This window comes from Heliangelus exortis, chromosome 10, assembly GCF_036169615.1.
Source record: "Heliangelus exortis chromosome 10, bHelExo1.hap1, whole genome shotgun sequence".
Taxonomy (NCBI): domain Eukaryota; kingdom Metazoa; phylum Chordata; class Aves; order Apodiformes; family Trochilidae; genus Heliangelus; species Heliangelus exortis.
In genome coordinates, this window is record NC_092431.1 from 14,086,349 (window position 1) to 14,106,512 (window position 20,164).

Here is a 20,164-nt window from a genome sequence, read left to right on the forward strand (position 1 = left end):
CAAATTATGTAACCATAGTTGAAGATAAAGCTGAAGAACTTACTTGCTTAAACAAAGTATTGGAAAGGTAGGAACATAAGGCTGTGACTGGAAGAGAAAGAGAGAAGATTTTCATCTATTCTCCATCATATTTGGGGTTTTTTGCTGCTTATCTAGACTTGGCAGAATAGCTAATGCTTTTTCTGTGAATTGGTATAATACTGTGTTTTTAGGGTAGAAAAGCAAAATAATAAGCAAATGAGTCCTGCTGTAAAGATCTCTGAGACATGTATGTTCTTCTCTATTAAAAGGAGCTGTAATATTTCTTTGGCAGATGAGCAGCTGCATATTATTCCAGAAGACAGAAACAACAGCTAGTAATATATTGTCAAAACCATATACTGTCAAGTTCTTAAGTTGTTTCTGACTACATTTCATTCACAATGCTTAAGGGGAGAGAAAAGATAATGCAGATCCTCATCAAATTTAGCAGGGTTTCTCTCCTGTTGTATTTCTCAGCCACTGGTGCTGTTTTCAGAAGTTTTGGTTGTGGCTGAGGGCCCAGAATGTGGTAGTGATGTGTCCCTTACTACCAGGTTTGGCAGGAAGCGAGATACAACCTTCAAAGGAATGACAGTCTATTTCCTTACTCATTTTCTGAGTGCTTAACAAACCTACAAGTATGATTCTGAGGACAGAAGAGCTTGTTTTTCTGCACCAATGAAACATTCTTCTGTTTGTTATGCTTTGTATAGAGAGACTTTTTCTTCTGTATTTCATAGTCATGTGTGGGTCAAAGTTGTTACTGTAGCTGCTTTTTTCTTTGGTTTGCTTTGGTGGGTGGGCTTCCCCACACCCTCATTTCACATATAAGTGAATATTATTCTGTGGTACCCAGGTTAATGTAGTTTCCACTGTTAATACTGTGGGTTTGTATTTGTTCAAGAAGTAAGGTTTTATCTGTTTTGATTCCTCTCTCTTAGGCTTAATTTTGAACAGCAGCTCGTAAAATAAAGTTGCACTCAGTTCAGAGATTTATGGATTTCATCATAGAAGAAAACAAAACTAAGTTGAGTTTGGGGGCTAATTCTTTGCTGCTGTTTTTATCTTTGTATGCTGTTGTGGCTTCATAGCTGCCAGGTGCATTGTAGTTTTCAGTAGATGCTCCAAGATTTAGGTTTCTATATGCAGTCATTTAACAGCTCTGAAACCATTTGTGAAGTCTGATGGCAGAATAGATTTCTTGCTAATAGCTGTAATCTCTGAATAGTCACTAAGAGAATTACTTGGGGATTTTGTGTTGTATTCTGTGCTTGGTCAAGTCTTCTCTGTGGGCAGGTCCACTTATCAACTTAATTTCTTATTTCTAAACTAGGGGCAATACTTTACTTTGCCTTCTTTCTGGTTTTGTTGGGTTTTTTTTTATTTTGTAAGCCCTTGAGGATGGGGTCTCTTGAAGTGTGAAGTTTTGGTGTTGTCTGGCATTACCAAATCCTGACAAATTACAGCTATTGATGGCATATCAAACAAAAGCATTCCTACCTTTTCTCAAGCTGTTTGTAATGCTGCTGCTTTTTTATTTTTCTTCTTGTTTTGATTGTTTTGTCCATAGGCCCTACTCTTAGTGCTGAGAGAGAGTCACCGCACAAGGACTGTCTTTAGAAAAGTTGGTGGATTTGTGTATGTCACATCTTTGCTCGTTGCTATGGAAAGATCTTTGTGCTCGCCGCCCAGGAATGGCTGGGAGAAAGTAAACCAGAATCAAGTGTTTGAACTGCTTCACACTGTGTTCTGCACATTGACTGCAGCAATGCGCTACGAGCCAGCCAACTCTCACTTCTTCAAAACAGAGATCCAGTATGAAAAACTGGCAGATGCCGTTCGGTTGCTTGGCTGCTTCTCAGACTTGAGAAAAATAAGTCCCCTGAATGTCTTCCCTTCAAATACCCAACTATTTCAAAGACTTTTGGATGATGACCTAATATCCCTGGAGTCTGTGTCACCTACGCTAAGGCACTGCAGCAAACTTTTTATTTACCTCTACAAGGTAGCCACAGATTCTTTCGACAGGTATGAACTTTGCTTTTTTTTTTTCCTGTTCTTTCTGCCCTCTTATTTAAAAAAAAACCCAAAACCAAAAGCCAAGTGCAAAAATTAATTTATTAAATTATTTTAAAGTATTATTAAACCATTCAGATAGGGGGAAGAAAATGTGTATTAATAATATATTGCATGTACTATTGAAGTTGTAACACTGGCTAACAGTACAGTATGAGGAATCAATGGGGTAAGTAAATCCCATAGTGCTTGTTGCATAAGCTACCTCGTTACATTCCTTTTTTTGCTGTCATCTTCAGTGACTGCATTCACCCTTTCTTAAATTCTCTGATTGTCATTCTTTATAAAGTTTACATAGCTTTAATTTCTTACCCCTGTTGGCTATACTTAACTTGCATGGGCTTTACGTTCTCCTCTCACTTTCTGCTGTTTAATATTGAAAGATGTTCTGGTTTGCTACCATGGTCAAATCAGTAAAGCTTCATGGAGCAATGAACAAGCACTGCAGAGCCATGCCATAAAAGAAGTACATGCTTTGCATGTCCATGTTTACCTGATGCATGTCACTCAGCAGCATCCTTTGTCTTTTGTGTTGTTTCTGGCGAAAGGGACCTGAGTCACAATTTTATTGGTGCTTTTGTGAAACTAACAAGCTTATGGCCTCTGGTTTCTTCTCTAACCTCTCTGTCCTGCCCCTGTCTGTTTTGTCTATAGTCGTGCAGAACAGATCCCTCCCTGCCTGACAAATGAGACTTCTCTCCCCTCTCCCTGGGGTACGCCAGCTTTGTCCAGGAAAAGGTACCAGCCCTTTACAGAGAAGTTTATCTGGCTTCTGATTTCTCTGTTGCTGTTGTGTTTCTTGTTTTCCTTTAGTTTTTTTCTCAAGTTTCTTTTTCCTTTTTTTTCTTTTTCTTTTTTCTCCCTAAGGTATGCATTTTCACTGATGTGTTTACCAGATAAAAAGAAATGTAAAGGTATCTCTCATAATGAATCCAAGGTAGTGATGTTAATGCACTGAGATTAGAGGTGTCTTCAGACTCCTGAGGCACCTAAAACTTTAAGTTTTTGATTCAAAAACAAAGAAGCCTTAGTATAAGAAGTTATCTAAGGGAGGTATAAATGAAACTCAGGAACAGTTCACATAAGTTCAGACTAGGCTAGTAGATCAGTTAATACAGCCAGATTTCTTTTTTATTTCACCACTTTTATACAAAAAGGTGCTTTCAGTAGGAAGTTGGATGGCTTGTTAAGGTGCTCATTAGTTAGTAATTTCACAGGATAAAAAATAAAGAATGAACTTGTCAGTACTTGCCTATCAAATGATGTAGAGGCATGTTAAGTTAAAAGGATTGGAAACAAAGCACAAAGAGCACAATTCTGAAATCCTAGCACCCACCTCTCCCCTGCCCCCACCCAAACTACTATCTTCTCTTGTGCATATTAGTGTCTGGTAGATTATTTTTGCTTTTAAAAGATCACAGACTTCATTGATTCTGCAGTTTTTGTGACTTACAGACTTGTGCAAATGATGAAAAAGGAATTTTTTCCCAGACCCCCTAGGAGTCAGGGGCAGCTGTTAGTTATTTGAAGTTCCAGGTTTGGCAGAGATTTGCAATGGAAGGCTAAAAAGATGTTTTAATGACAGTGGTTTATCTGAGGTGCGGATGTTATGTGGAAAGTTTGGTTATTCTTGCTTGGTGTTCAGTTTAAAATACACCATCAAGTTTCACATTTGGAATGTAAAGTATTTTGCAAAGAGAAGAAAAGCTGCTTTTGGCAACTGCTTTGAAATGAGGTGTTTGTACTGGAGCAGGTGAGTAGGGTCTTGCTGAGTGACATTACCCAAGTCATACCTGGGTATTCTGTAGGGTCTGGCTTGGACAAGGCTGCTTCCCTGATCATCCAGAACTTCTCAGACTGTCTTTCCCTATTAACACTGAGGCATTTAGGAACAAATGTAGCTGTTGTGGTTCACTTTAGCTGCCAAACTCCTTTTCCTCTCATTTACTCTGAAGAAACTTGAAAGAAAAGTCTGTTTCCTCTGGAGACTTCTTACAGCTTTGGCCCCAGTGTTAACCTCTAGCATAATGATTTGCCCTTCCCTGTACTCCACCGTGCTGTTCTCCCAGGTGTAACTGGCATGGCTGCTCAGATTTGCTGAATTACTCACATGCACAGGTGTGCAGATGCTTGCAGCAGAACAAACACGTGCAGTGCCTGCCTAACAGGAGCTGAATCCGGATGGAATGAATACAAAAATGCCAGCTGGGTAGTTGACACAGCCTGGTAATTAAGTTATAAATACATGTATATATAAATAGACATGTTAGGCTTCTGTTGGCTTTTGTAGAACTGCTGTTCAAAAATCATGTGTAAGGTGGGGTCAAAGTTGGATAGTTTAAAAAGTCACTATCCCTGTCAGGTGCTTTGGGCAATTCAGGTAAGGACCAATATTGTAAGGTGGGTACTTGCTGAGGTAAAGAAGTGTTTGGCATGGGTCTTCACAAAGAAAAAAGGCCTTTGGTTGATAACAAGTCATGTAAGCCAGTCATGTAAGACTCAAAGCAGAAGTGGACAGGCAGAATCTGTGTGACTTTTCAGATTTATTCTGTAAAAGCATGTTTTCAAGGGGGGAAAAAACAAAACAGGGCTAGGCTTTTCACATAGTCTGAGCAGCTGTCAGGTTTCTGACAGTTGTGCAGAGTTGTGTTTGTCCTTCCTAGTGAATTCAGTGCCAGTAGCTGGGATCTTCCTCCTTTCAAAAATAAGTGACTTGGGTTTTGTAGTCTAATGCTATTTGATACCTGTGCCTCTTTATAAATATCAGGTATGATCAGATTCTTCTGAATTGTCTCTTCTGAGAGAAGTTTTTGGTCTTCTTAGTGTTTTTCATCTCCTTTACTTAGCTTCCCCAGGCTCTCCCTTGTTGCTGTCACCTGGTTATCTACCTTTTGGCTTTTGATACAGGTGCCTGAGGAAGAGTCCTGTGTCAAATGGCTAAAAAAAGAAGGCAGCACTGAGGACATACATGATTTCTATAAACAAAAATAGTATGCATCTGGTTTTGTTGCACACAGTTCTGGGTACTCTTTCTTAAGCATGTCTGCCATGTTTCAAAGCCATATTTCCTTTTTCCATTGTTATCCTTTCTGTAAACAGGAGGGTTGGAAATAGGTGATCTGTAAGATCCCTTGCAACTTTAACCTTTCTGTGAAACGGAGCAGATAGGACTTCTGTGGCACATGGGTTGGGATAGAAGTTCATAGCTTTGAGCCTGACAGAAGTAGAGAATAGAGCATAACCTTTACTTTAAAATACTTCTAGTGATTTTTTTTAGGAAGTTTAGGTGGTGAACACTTTTGGGAAATGATACGCAGCGTGTTTGTCCTTAAATATATCTTACTTATTTCTTTTCCAGATAGAAATGATGTAATTCTCATCAAGAGTTGTATTTAATGTACCTAATTATGCAAGGTTGAAACTTTTTTCAGTTTTATTTTTGTTAAATTAGACAGATCTATGTATCATCTCCTGTAAAATCTTTTTCTGGTTTCCACTTCTTCCTTTCTTCTCCTTTAAAGGTATCATATAAAGAATGTATAAGCATGGCTAAATTAATTTATTGTAGGTTCTGCACTGACCCCATGGGCCTCTAACATTCAATTAAAACCTTAGCAGGATTTTGTAGGATATATTTCCTTTTCCCTGCCTAGAGAAATCTTTTTGAACTGGTTTTTGTTGTTTTGATACAAGTACTCCTTGAATGCAAAAACATAAATATAAAAGGTATTAAAATTATGTGGAATACTTTCAGTAATACAAGATCTAAGAACATTAGAACATTGTTAGATTGCTAACAGAAACACAAATTGCCTAATCTTGACTATATCCCCTTTTCATTTTATTATTTGTAATGTTGAAGCCCAGGCCGTTTGAGGCCAGCATCTCATGCTTCTTCATGAATCATGCTGAGCACTGGCTGAGATTTTTATTAGGCTCTCCCTGTGCAGCCATGTCATAACCTCACAGACCAGCTGATGAGGTCAGTGAGATAGAGCAGATCACAGTGCTTAGGTTTGTGCTTAAAAGTGGACAGAAGCTTGTTCTTCAGCAAAGTTTTGTGGAGTGGAATTTCATTAAGCTGGAAATAAACGGATATTTAGTTTTTAAACTGTATAGTATAAAATTTCCATGGAGATGCTCAAGGTGACCTTGAGACAAGGTAGCAGTATTTTTCAGATGAGATGTGCTGCTGTGATGCATGAGAAACAGCTACCTGTGTTTCAGTCTCTGTATTAAGACAGATAAAAAAGGTTGAAATAACATCTCTCTATGATAGTATTACCAGTTGTTGTGCTGTTCTTAATTCCATTTAATTTTAAGAGACAACAAAGCCTTCCTCTAGCCTTCCTCTGCAGACGTTTCCATCAATGAGTCTGCTTGAGAAGTTTAGGAAAATGGTGGTGAGAGAGTTTGTAAAAACACTAGAAAAATGTATTTGGGCAGAATTTTTACTTAGTGGTTGGTTACAATAGAATAGCCAGGCTGTTTCATGTTTGCTGAATGAGTAAAAGCATCAGTAGTTTCATCATTCTTCAAAAAGTCTCTTAAAAAGTGCACTTGGATTGTTGCAGATGGCAAGTTGTTTATCTTCCATGAGCCTTTTTGACAGGAACCCTTCTCTTGAAATATTTCTTATCCAGCCCAGCAGAAGATTGTGCTGAACTTCTAGTGTTCTTTCTTAGGCTAAATAATCCATTTACTTGCATCTGTGCACAAATGATGTTTGTTGCTGGGGTGGATGTGTATTTTTGAGATGAAACCTTCAAAGTATTTGTTTTCTTTCTTCTTACAAATAAGTATATGTGATCAATACTGTGAGAAAACTGTCTGGTTTGGTTGGGGTTTTTTTTGGTGTATTTGGGGGTTTTTCTGTTGGGTATGAGCCTATCAAGCTATCTTTTACTTCTAAAGTACCATCTTGTAAGGCTGTGTTCAGCAAGCTGCTCATCCCATTCGTGGATTGTGCTGAAAGAACAACACCAAGCTATGGAGCAGGCTGCCCAGGGCAGTGGTGGAGTCACCATGCCTGGAGAGGTATCTAAGAGTCGTATAGACATAGTACTTAGGGGTGTGGTTTAGTTAAGGACTTGTCAGTGTTAGCTTAATGGTTGGACTCAATGATCTTGAAGGTCTTTTCCAACCAAGGTGATTCTGTGTGTGAAGCTGATACTTCTGAGAGCTGCAGTGAGAAATATATCTACAGCTCTTGGCTCAAGTGGTTGCTTCTAAGCCACTGTGTCAAAACCTTTTTTCCCTGGATCAGGCTAAAGCAGCTTAATCTAAAACTAATTTGTTGTAGTGGTTGTGGAAATGCCGAGAGCATATGCACTGCTGGCATCAGTGTACACTGAGACCAACTTTCTGTTTCTTTAGGCTAGTTATAGCTTGTTGAGTTTTGTGACACCATGTTTTACAAGCCTTTGTTAATGAAGAGCAAATGTAGAGAAATGTACTCAGAGCTGAACTTGTCCCCAGGAGGAGGAGCAGTGGTAGCTTGCATGCTGCTGGTGCTGTGTGCTGCCACCACAACTGGAATGAAAAGAGGGAGGTGTAAAGGTAACCTTTTAAGTTCTTCAACAGCATAGCACATGGGGAAAAGACTTCTGAGTTCAAGCATAGTTGAGAAATTAAGACCCTTCTAGGTTGCCTTTGGGCAAAGATGTCCAACAGGTTTCAATAGAGGAAGGTTCTAGCCTGTCTAACTGCAGGAAGAGGAAGGAGAGGGGAGTAATGTCAGTAGGCCAGTTCAACTTCACAGCTGCTTGAAAAATGGAGCACTCATGATAGATGGGAGTTGTAACCATGGAGTGTTTTCTGTCCTGCAGGCATGCATATCATTCTATTTCAACACCTCCTGTTTGCCCTCAGAAGAGCATAGCTGATGTGAAACTCCAAACAGGACCCACAGCTGTACAGAGCTCTGATGCTGTCATTATCCACCCTGGTGCTATGCTTGCAATGCTGGATCTTCTGGCTTCTGTTGGGTCAGCTACACACCCAGAGGTAAGGAAAAAACTCTGCTGTCTTCAGCTTTGAGACTGGCAGGGGAAAAAGATAGTTATAAGAAATAGGAAAGCTGATGATGTCCTCTTGTTTCATCTGAGAAACTAAGACATTTCACAGACTAATTGAGTTGAATGACTGTGGTAACAGAGATCTGATACAAATGGTTTTATTTCATAGGCTTTGTTTTGTTTGTCTTTTTCAAACTCTTAGCCACAGTATAAATTTAAAGAAATGCTGAAGTGGCCATCAGATAAGTTTCCAGGTGTGATGAATTCTTGTTTTCCCTGGTATATCAGTTATCACACAGTGTAAGGAGGACATAGGATTTGCCATGATACTTGGTGTATGTGTGCTGTTTGAGTTAGCTGGAATGTATTCTAGTTCCAAAATTGTACTGCCTGCTTGGAGCAGTTATCAAATAGAAACCTCTCTTGGTGGTTTATATATGGAAGATTGTTGGACGTTTTCTTTGAAGTCACCTAAGTATTTTTCATTTGAGATGTCTTCCCTAAAGAACACTTCATTAAATAAAAAGAGTTCTGAAAGCTTACAGCTTTTGTTAGACTTGATTCTTCTTTCTTGTCCTGTGCTGGTGGTGAACATGTCTACTTTTTGTCTCCAGGACATTAATTCAGCAGTTATCTTGCATATACCTTGTGTTTTGCAGAGATCATATTATTAGGAGTAGCTCAGCAGTCACACAAATAAAAGTTCAAAGTTCACTCTAAGCATGTAGAACTCCTAAACAGACTCATTTCTGCTGGTGAAAAGGAGAGGTTAGTTTAACCATCCCTATCTGAATAACTTCTCTTTATAATGGTGGTGGTAATCCTTCATACAACTTGGTATCCTTTCCCATGAAGAGATGTGTCTCTTCACTTGCACACACCCCAACATACACGTGGTCACCTATTTAACTAGGGGATATTTTGGTTATTTCTTGCTAATGGTAGTTTCATTTTCATTACTGTGTGTAATGGGCTTCTTTTTATTTACCTTCTGAGTTTGCATCTTTTCAAGTTCCACGGTCTTCTCTTTTCCAGCATGCACTGGATCTCCAGCTGGCAGTGGCCAACATCCTGCAATCTCTAGTACACACAGAGAGAAACCAGCAAGTCATGTGTGAAGCTGGGCTCCATGCACGACTCCTTCAAAGATGCAGTGCTGCTCTGGCTGATGAGGACCACTCCCTGCATCCCCCACTCCAAAGGATGTTTGAAAGGCTGGCCTCCCAGGCACTGCAGCCCATGGTGTTGAGGTCAGGAAGATAGCAGTGAAGTCAGGTTGAGTTGATCCTGGATGGTTTTAAAAGGCTCCTCTTGGTAGAGAGCACAGAGATCTTGTGTGCCAGTGATCCTGTTTTATTTCCCATCAGACAGACTGGCTTGCTTCTGTTAATCAGCATGTAGCCCTGGAGACACTGGGAACTGGAGGGAAGAGGAGGGAAAAGTGTGGAGCAGGAAAAACTGTTCAGTGTTTTTCACAGACATAAATATAAGGAAAAACTTTTTTACTGTGAGGGTGACAGAGCATTGGCACAGGCTGCCCAGGGAGGCTGTGGAGTCTCCTTCTCTGCAGACATTCAAAGCCCTTCTGGATGTGTTCCTGTGTGACCTGATGTAGGTGTCCCTGCTCTGGCAGGGGGGTTGGACTCAGTGATCTTCTGAGGTCCCTTCCAACCTCTCACTTTCTGTGATTGTACTGAAGTTAAAGGCTTGCTTCCTTCCTGCAAATCTTAGGAGGGTATCAAAAATGCCATTCCTGGCTATGTCCTCAGGAAGAAGAACCATCAGGGTTTTAAAAGCAACACTTCCATAGAAGAGGATGGATTCTTAGACTTTCCTGTTCAGTGTTAAGTATTCAGATTGGAAAAGGTTGAGGCCAGCAGCTGTGTTTCACACTTTAATTTGTGTGAAGGAGATAAAGGAATGTGATACAAGAGGTGTCTGGAAAAATCTGGGGGTCCATAGCTTTAAAATAATTATCTTTCTGCATATTAGGTTAAGTAGGTTTGTATGTCTATGTTAGTACTAGAAAAGTAAGCTTGAAGTATTTATGAGCGTATCTTGAACTATTTGATAAATACCCACGCAATTTTATGATGCTATGGATTGCTTGCTAGATTCTAAGGAGATCCTGTGGCCTCTCACTGTAAAAAGGGAGGCTTATAAGAATGACCAGAAGAGACTTTTTACCAGGGCTTGTAGGTGCAGGACCAGAGGGTCTTAAACTGAAAGAGGGTGGGTTTAGGCTGGGCAGGGAGAGATTTCTGGAAGGTTGTTTTAGACAGACAGTTAGGAAAACAGTGAGGGTGGTGAGACATCTGAAAAAGGTGCCTAGGGAAGTTGTGTATGCTCCATCACTGGTGTGTTAAAGGCCAGGTTAGATGGGACTTTGAGCAACCTGATAATGGTGAAAGATCTCCCTGCCCACAGCAGAGGAGTTAGACTTAGAGTTTTGAGATTCCATCCAGCTCAAACCATCCTGTTCAGCTTGCACAGTGTGCATCAGGAGTGTTCTGATGTTCTCCTACGGGATGTGGCAGACTCCTGCCAAGTTTTTGGAATTAAGAGAATGCAATTTGGAGCTTTATCAAAATTGTTTGAATAGTTAAAATAATGCCAAATTTTGGAGCATGTGTTCAAAACTTAAATAGTTTCAAATGGATGAGAGGTGTTTCTTGTAATTATGCATCATTTTTCTTAGTTTAAAGTTATGTGCATTACAAATTATTGTCTCTTTTTAAAAATGGTATTAGAGTTTGTGATGTTCTAGGAAAACAAATAGATGAAATTATTTGTAATTTTTTTTTTTCCCTCAGGGAATTTTTACGCTTGGGAAATCCTTTGAACTGCGGTGCTTGGGACAAAAAGCTGTTGAAGCAATACCGAGTGCATAAACCCAGCTCACTGAGTTTTGAACCAGAAATGAGAAGTAAGTCCTGAAGTGATGGAAATTTGCATAAAGAATGCTTCATTGACATCCCCCAGTTGCATACTTATGTAAAATTGTAGATAAGCATGCAGAAAAACCTGACTTTGTCCTGGGAAATTAACAGAACAGTTTGATCAGAAGCAGCTCTAAAAGTAGAGGGAATGTAGTACTTGTATTTAATATGTATCCAGTGAGGTTATTATAAGTTTTTATTTTAGGAAAAGTAACTAGTAAATATGATGGTAGTTTGCTTTTGAGTCTTGAGTAAATCCTGCGTTTCTCTTTATTTAGCAATAAAAGGAAAAATACTTTTCTCAGATACTTCCATGTGCACATCACATGTCACTAAATCTATGTGGTGTGTCTCATGGGTTCAGTAAGGTGTCAGATAAAATAATTGATTTTCCTGCACTTAAACACAGTTCCATTTATTTTAGCTAGGCTCAAGTGTCTGGCTCATCATTACTAATGAGGAGAAACAGAATTAGAAAGAAATAAAAAGCACAATTTACCTAATCTGGCAGAACAGTTGTTTCTCTTGTAAGTAGGATTTGGGGCTGGTACACCCACTCTCAAGTCTTTAAAGTTCAGCAGTCCCTTTTTAGCCATTCAATTTTTAGTGGTAAATACTTATAGTGGTTGTACCTGTTGCTCACTTTCAATATGTCTACTTTCCTAGTATACTAGAACTGAAATATTTAATAGTATGTGGTGTGTGTTGAGTATGAGTAACTTAAAAATTCTCAAGAAAAAAGACATACTTTCATCAACTTTAAAAAAATAAATGGGAGGGTGGGGATGGGAGGGACACTATGGCAATTAATTTTCACTTTTAGTCCTGGAATTATGACTGTGGGAAGCTATTCACAAAGTATTTTGATAGGATATTCACTAATACAAGTTTCCAGAGCAAGTAATTTTTATTTCTAGGTGTCAACTCGGCCAGTTTTAATGCATATGTGAAGATATTTAGATTATTTAAACAGAACTGGAAAGTATCTTGGATGGTACTGAAATACAAGCATTAAACAATAAAATAAATAGATTAAATAAAACAGCTAAATTAATGTTATGCTTTCAGGTTCAGTACATTTAAAAACAGATGGAGAGAGATTCAGCTTACCTCTCAGTCATCTCTTTTAGTTAGTTAGTTCAGGTTTTTTGAATAGGGTATTGTCATGAGGGAAGTAAAAAATAAAGACTAAAAATATGAGCAAAGTTTTTAACCTAGGAAAGAGAAGACAAAGGTAGCTTTTGAATACCACAAGTTATGTTGAGTTTCCCAAGCTAAGCTTCCTGAGCCTTTTTTCTTATTGAGGACTCAGACTTTGAGCTCAGTTATTGCACCTGAAAAACATGAAGCAGAGCTTTTCCTGCATATTAAGTCAGGTAGCAGGAATGCTCTTGAAACAGAGCCTCTGAAAAGGCTCCTGAGGTTAGGCAACAGGATGGCCTCTTGGCTTAGTGTTTTGGCTTTTCCACATTTTCCATGATACCTTGCACAAGATGCTCATCTCTCTGCCTCAGCTGCACATTGCTATGATGACAATAATTCCCAACTTGTAATCTTCTAGTTGAGAGGATGAACCTAGTAGTCGATGACGATTGACATTTCAGCTTTTGTACTGGAAGCAGAACTTAAAGTCCAAATAAACAGCCTGACAATGCCTGTTTTTCAAAAGTGGATTGGTTTTTTGGCTTCTACTGCAGCTAGCATGGTGACCTCAATGGAAGGCCTGGGTTCTGACAACGTCTTCAGTTTGCATGAAGACAGCCACTACCGGATAAGCAAGAGCCTGCTCAAGCCAGCAGAAGGGAGCACAGTGCCCCTGACCAGAGTGAAGTGTTTGGTCTCCATGACAACCCCACATGACATCAGACTTCACGGGTCATCGGTGACACCAGCGTTCATTGAGTTTGACACCTCTCTTGAAGGCTTTGGGTAAGGAATCTACAGTGCTTTCAGATGGCATGGGGTGTAGTGCAATGTCTTCTTACTTCCCTCTTTCCAGGACATGCTTGTAATTTTTAGTGGACTGTTTGCAAACCAGAGACAAATTTTTTCAAGAAAGGAATATTTCTTTTTAAGGTCCTTTCCAACTCTAGTCATTCTGTAATGAATTTTCACTCTGTCATTAAAGACCAGAACCAAGTGCTTGCTTGCTGTATGTGGAAGTGTAGTTGGTGTGTAGCTACACCTGGGTTTCATGTGCCTGGGTTTCATGTGCCTATTAAAAAAGAAGGAATGGCAGCATACCCATGCAGAAACTCATGACTTGCTAGGCTTTATTTGCAACATGTGGATGGCCCAAATGCTGTTTAAATTGCTTAAAATTGCTGAAGAACTTGGAAAGGAGGAAGGTGGCAAAGTGGAAGTACAAATAAAACAGCAGAAAGTTATTGAGCCTAAATAACTGGAAAAAGATGATTGTTTAACTGAAAGGGTAACCTGAGTATAACACTTAACTCATTTTGTCTTTTAGCACCCAATATCACCTCCATGTGCTGCATTTTTTTTTTTCTCTCTCTAAACACCTGCTGAGTAAGACACTTTGAAGAACATGTAATACAGTTTAACTTGACTGTGCAGAAGATGAAAACATACTATTCTCAGTAGCTGTTGAAGGAAATAGTTTTATCCTTTTGGTTATGGAACAGAAAAATGTTGTAACAGTAATTTTGTCCTGTACTCTAAAGGGTAAATATTATCAAAAATTACTATAGAAATTCAGACTAATAATATAAGGAACAGGTATTCCTTAACTGCCTGTGGACTGGTCCAGCTTGCAAACAGGCTGAAAACCAGTATCTCAGAGAGGGCAGTGTTGTGAGGTACAGGCAAGTAGGATGATTGTGTGTGGCACCTTGAATTATTAAGTAATTGTACAGAATTTCCCAGAAGTTTGGTTAAAAGCTTAAAAATCTTGACTAGAAGCTTTATTCAAAGTTTTGTTATTGACACAAACCACCAAAAATGACAACTGCCGTTAAGCCAAAAATTCTTATATGAGATGAGTAGCTGCTTGATGTTATTTTTTCAGTCTCTTTTTTACAAGAATTGTGAGAAGAGGTAGAAGTGGCTGGACCACAGTTTCATAAAACCCCAGCTCCACTTGACAGAATTGTTCATCTTGTCTGTTTCTTTCCAGGCCTATTCTTTATACTACTGTGTTTCTTTAATCTATTTCTGTTCTGATATGGCCTTCAACAGAGCCACTTGCATCTTAGTGCACTTCTTCCAGTTTATGTAGGATAACTGGTCTGACTGGTCTGAGAGCACAGTCCAGCCTGGACATTTGGGAGCTCTGCTGCTCTGCATTCTCTTTTCAGCTTTATGAAGCAAGGATGCAGTGCCTGTTTTGCATCTAGCCTTCCTGTCCAGTGTAACCAGGGACAGACTTTTCTTTGAAAGCAAATGGATCTTGAAGCTCTTCTCTACCTCCTTATCAAGAGAAAAAAAAAATACGTTTTGGACATAAGAACTTGAAGCAGGCTAGCAAAATGAATTGTCACTGTCACTGTGTGCTGGTAACATCCAAAAGTACCAGCCATCACTTGTAATTTACACAAGCTGCTAATTAATAAAAATATCTGAAAAATGTTTGGTCTGTTTCAAAATGCCAGGGTTTTTTATGAACTCAGTAGTTGGTGGGCAGATGTCTAGGAGTTGCTTGCTTGGAGAGAAAATGCTTGGAACACTGTTGGCTGTGGGAGATTCTATCAGAGAAGAACAACTTGAAGAGGGAGGAAGAAGAACAACAGGGGTTGGAGGGGACCTCTGGAGATCACCTACTCTGACCCCCCTGCCAGGGCAGGCTCACCTAGAGCAGACTGCACAGGGTGGCATCCAGGCAGGTGTTGGATGTCTCCAGAGATGGAGACTCCACCACCTTTCTGGGCAGCCTGTGCTCTGCCACCCTCAAAGTAAAGAAGTTCCTCCTCATGTTTAGATGGAGCTTCCGGTGTTCAAGTTTGTGCCCCAAAACACCTGTCCTGTTTCAGGCATCACTGAAAAAAGACTGGCCCCATCCTCCTGACACCCATCCATTAGGTATTTCTAAGGATTGATTAGATCCCTGCTTGGTCTTCTCTGAACTAAAAACTAAAAGTCCCTCAGCCTTTCCTCATAAGAGGTGTTCTGGTCCCCTAATCATCTTCATAGCCCTCTGCTGTACCCTCTCCAGCAGCTCCTTGGCCTTCTTGAACCATGTAAGAACTGTAATCAAAAGGAGGATAGGAGTGACCAGAACTGCTGACAGCTGTTGCTTTCAAGATGGGTGCTCAAGTTAACTTTTATAGCTTATGGCAGGACAAAACTCCAAACTCTATTTGGCAACTCAGCTGGAGCATAGTTAAACCAGTCTGCTCAAGTTGAATGTCAACAACATGATAATTCTTCAGCAAGGGGAAGAACCATAATTTTGTCTCCAGTAGGACAGTATGTGCAAACTGGGAGCTGAAGTCCTGTGATGGGGATTTGCTCCACCTCGGGTAGGCAAATCCTACTGAAAATCACTGTAGGCAAATCACTGAAACTATCTGGGCTGTTAAAATCTTTTAGTACTCCTTACATGTGTTTCTCTTGTATTCACAGCATTGGTGGCTCTTGTAAGGTCCAAATGCAGCTAATTTGATGCAATATGATGTTCTTATGAATGCATACATACATATTTAAAATAAGAACAGTGTGCAGTTACCAGATCCTTTGAGTATTTAGCTAATTCAGTCTCTGAGAATCCAGATCATTTTGGAGGCTGCAGTGGGTTCTGGTTGCCCACAGGGGAGCAATCCTGGAGACGTGGGCTCCTGCACCAAAGACCCACACTGCCAAAGCTCTTTACATGGAAAATAATTTAGCCTCACAAGGAGAGATCTTGAGAATTCATTTCTGCTTTTCATTAATGCATGCAGTCAAGGAGAGTGATTGTGTTTTTATGGTGTGTTTTCCTAGGCTATACTTTTTTGTATTGAATGCCAGATATATTAACTCTCATCAACTTTCTTCCTGGTCCTCTGTTTAACAGCTGCCTGTTCTTGCCAAGTTTGGCTCCCCATAATGCACCTACAAACAATGCTGTTACAACAGGGCTTATTGATGGTGCAGTTGTCAGTGGAATTGGAACAGGTAAGTGCTTAAGTCTGACTGCTAGCAATGTTTTCTATCTGCTCTCTAGTGCTCTTACATTTCTTTGTCAGTGGTGAAGTATTAGTATGGTGTTGGACATCATGCACCTGTACTTGAGAACTTCTTGTGCCTTTGTGTATGTGTTCCTGTTGCTTTTTACCTCCAGCTCAATGGAAAGCAATATAAGACACCAATGTGTGATTGCTTTAAAATACAAGGCTTTCAGCATAAAGTTGTTATCAAGAGAAGTGTGTGAATAAGGAACCTGGATGCACTGAGAACAAGTTGAGGAAGTAGTGTAAAGAGCATAGGAAGCATGGAAGGAATTGTAGTGCTGTACTTGTGGCCTACCTCTGCTGAAATTCATGACTGAATTTATTACAGGTGTAGTGGCAACATCACAAAAATCCTGTTTAAATTGTTTGCTTTTTCTCATACTTGTTCATCCTACAGGCTGTCCACCTCGTGTGCTGTGAGACTAATTGAAGTGATCACTAATTGAAGTGATCACTTAATTAAAAAAAGGTGTGAAGTCTAAAAAGTAAGCTGAAGGTTTGCCACAGTAAGATGGAATTAGTGTTAGACAGTACTTGAAGTCTGAGTATTTTTTTGTTCTGGGGCAGCATCCAAGGAGATGAATTGGAGTGAGGTGTATGTGTTGGAGGCATCTTCTTCAAAAAAGGCTTCTTCAATGAGTCACACCTGTTGAAGAAGTCTCTCATGATGATATTAGCAGTTTCTGAGGGCCTGATCCATTTCTAGTTTTTTTCTCTGGGTAACTAAAACCAGGTTGATCAGAACAAGCGCAGCTTCAGAGCTATGTTTTGCTTTTAGAACAAGAGGGAATAGTTTAAAAATCTTGCTTTACATAGTTTTTGTGTGGCTTTTCCTCCAAGCTTGAGTCAGAAATGAATGAAGTAACACTGAAGTTCATGAAAGGAAAGTTTGAAAAAGCACAGGTGATACCAAATGAGCTGACAGGAAAACAGGAGCAGGCACAAGTAGATATCCTATGTGCTAGGCTACACCAGCTATATAATGGACTTTCATTTTTGGTTTTAGGTGAAAGATTTTTCCCACCTCCGTCTGGTTTAAGCTACTCAACTTGGTTTTGTATTGAACATTTTAGCACACCTCCAAATAACCATCCTGTGAGACTTCTTACTGTAGTGCGGCGTGCGAACTCCTCAGAGCAGCACTATGTCTGCCTTGCCATTGTCCTCTCAGCAAAAGATCGGTCACTGATTGTTTCAACGAAAGAAGAATTGCTTCAAAATTATGGTAAGAGTTCTGTCATGGCATCAGTTAATCCTGACAGTACTATGGGGATGCAACAGCAAGGTTATTTTGAACCTAGTATCTAGAAGAGTTGTGTGTAATGAAAGTTTAGGTGCAGCTTCATCAGCTCCCAGTAGGTTTTGACAATGGAAAAACATAAACATTTGTGCAGAAATTAAGGAGCTTTTATAATTTCTAAAGAATATTCGATACCTGCATACAAAGAAACCCCATGTATTCTAGATTTGAAAGAGGGATTAATAGAATTGTAGAATGGTCTGGGTTGGAAAGGACCTTTAAGACCATCTAGTTCAAATGCCCCTGCCATAGGCTGAAATATTTCCCACTAGACCAGGTTGCTCAAAGCCCCATCCAACTTGTCCTTGAACATTTCTAGGGGTGAGGCATCTACAGTCTCCCTGAGCAACCTGTTGCAGTGTCTCACCACCTTCGTAGTGAAGAATTTCTTCCTAATGCCTACCCTCAATCTACCCTTTTCCAGTTTAAAGCCGTTATGCCTTGTCCTGTTGCTACATGTGCTTGTCAAAAGTCTCTCCCCAGCTTTCCTGTAGCTCCCTTCACGTACTAGAAGGGTGCTATAAGGTCTCACTGGAGCCTTCTCTTCTCCAGGCTGATCATCTTAGTAGCTCTCCTTTGGACTCACCCCCCCAAGAGTTTCTTAGAAGATTTTTGCTTCAGACTTAGCTGTTTCAGTGGCTATCAAAAATCTTTTCCTGCTTCTGTTTTCACCTTTTGAGTAGTAGCAGGCACTTATAAATAACTTATACAACTGTTATTATTAACAAAAAAAAAACCTACTACAAAGTAGGCTTATGTAGAACATTCTTTATCTTCACACTAAGTGGACACTAGTTTCTCCTAGTAGAAATCAGGTTCAAAACCTAAAACTATATTAAGACCCATAGTAGAAGGAGGGAACTAAACCTCTTGTAAGGATATTGACAGCATTTTCTGTCTCAGAAGCCCAAATTCCTATGAGAGAATTAAATAAGTTGATCTTAATTGTTTTAGCCTGCACTGGAATGTTAGATCATATATTTTTACTTTATAAGCCCTTGTTATTTAGCTCTTAAGAGAGATTGGATTTGAAGAGGCTTTGTCAGAGAAGATCTGGAGCTCTCTGACTGCAAAAACTTTTTTTTAATTGAAGTGGGGTACTTTGCTTTCCTGGAGTCATAGTTGGTGGTGTTACCATCAAGTGCTGAGCAGGTAAGTTCCTGAAGAACTGAGATGGCAGGCCACTGGTGTGGGAACTGGAAGTGCTGATGGTCTGTCATAAGAATAGATGGGGTGGTTTAATGATCTTTCTTGAGAGGGAGAATTTGCACAGATGTTTGGTTGAGAAAACAACCTTGAGATTATTTTTAATTTTAAAGTTAGTTCCAGGTACTCTGTTTTTATTATTTTCTTCATGCTATTTCTAAAGAAATGAGTGTTCTCCCTGTGCAGGCAGCTGCTGAGGTAAGATTAGTGGTTTGTTTTTCTTCAACATGAAAGAGTGATCTGAAAAGCACCTGTTTTTTCTTGAAGCATTCCCTGCTATAGAATTTGAGCTCTCTTTTTTATCTTGAGGGGTGTGAGTGCTTTCAAGTAGAGAGTGGGTTATTTTGTTTTGTGATGGAGAAGCTTATGCACCTGCAAACTGATCATGCCCTCTGATATGAAGTCAAAGGATGCCTCTGAGAAAAAAAAAAATTAAAAGGTGTTCTGAGAACTAAAGTGTATTTCAACAATTACTGGAAGGTAGTGTGTGAATTGGGGGTGGTGGTCAGCAGCCTGTGGTTTGCAGCTCCTGCAGAGAGGCTGGGAGGGGGGTTCCTTTGGCCATGGATCTGGGAAGGCAGGCATCCATCTCCAGCTCCTCTCACTGGTAGTGTCCCAGTGGAGCCAGAGGTGAAGCTCACCTCACCCCACAGCAGCTGATGCTCGTGTTGGGTCAGGGACCTCATGACAGTCATCATTGCTGATAAGGTGAAGGGAAAGCAAGGGTGACTCACTGCAGTTACAGCACTGAAATGGAATGGAAGAGATGGAATAAAGTCTTCCTTTTGACTTGAGCAGAAATGTGTCAGCCCTGAGCCTACCCCTAAGGTAAAAGTGCTTCAGAAAATTCATTCCCTTAGAACTGCAAAAAGGGAAGAAGAGAAGCCACCATGATGAGGCTTCAGTTATGAGTCCCTCTGATCTGTGCTTGGTGCATGTCTCGCTAGCAAGATGTATTTGTGCCTTTTATTAAGTAGAAAGGTGTACAGCTTCCAGCCTCATCTTTAACTTGACTTAAGCTTTGTGATTTAGCATGATTCTGACACTTAGAAAGGCACTCTTTTTACTTGTGTCTTCTGTTTTGTGAGACCTAATGGCCAGAGCAAGATAGTGGCAAGCTCATACAGTCTGTGGCCAGGTGCTGGGACAGTAAGGGAAGAGGCCAGGGCTACCCTATGACTGGACATAGCTGGTTCCAGCTGCCTCCACAATGGACCCCCCTCGGGACACAGCTGAGTCCAGAAGCCAGGCTGGTGGTGCCTCTGAGAAACACATCAGAGAGGGCAAAAATGCTGCATGGACTGAGGAGTAAGTTAAAAAACAGGAGAGAAAGCATCCTGAGGACACAAAAGATGAGAGCAGAAGAAGGGGAAGGAGTGGTCCTGCTGCTGGAGCAGTGGATCCTCTGGAGCCCCTGTTGAAGACCACAGCAGAGCA

At 40.2% G+C, this 20,164-nt stretch overlaps 1 protein-coding gene across 7 annotated transcripts in view; it reads left to right on the plus strand.

The window, feature by feature from the left end:
• Positions 1 to 20,164, plus strand: part of WDFY3 (WD repeat and FYVE domain containing 3) — a 160,785-nt gene that overhangs the window by 78,703 nt on the left and 61,918 nt on the right. For 6 of the 7 annotated variants that reach the window (XM_071753664.1, XM_071753665.1, XM_071753660.1 and 3 more), the window contains 8 exons: positions 1,592 to 2,049; positions 2,752 to 2,835; positions 7,926 to 8,103; positions 9,150 to 9,364; positions 10,928 to 11,040; positions 12,751 to 12,982; positions 16,065 to 16,165; positions 17,228 to 17,446. In XM_071753664.1, coding sequence (XP_071609765.1) covers positions 1,592 to 2,049; positions 2,752 to 2,835; positions 7,926 to 8,103; positions 9,150 to 9,364; positions 10,928 to 11,040; positions 12,751 to 12,982; positions 16,065 to 16,165; positions 17,228 to 17,446 — 1,600 coding nt within the window. The remainder of the gene's footprint in view (positions 1 to 1,591; positions 2,050 to 2,751; positions 2,836 to 7,925; positions 8,104 to 9,149; positions 9,365 to 10,927; positions 11,041 to 12,750; positions 12,983 to 16,064; positions 16,166 to 17,227; positions 17,447 to 20,164) is intronic. The other variant, XM_071753662.1, reaches the window with a different exon arrangement.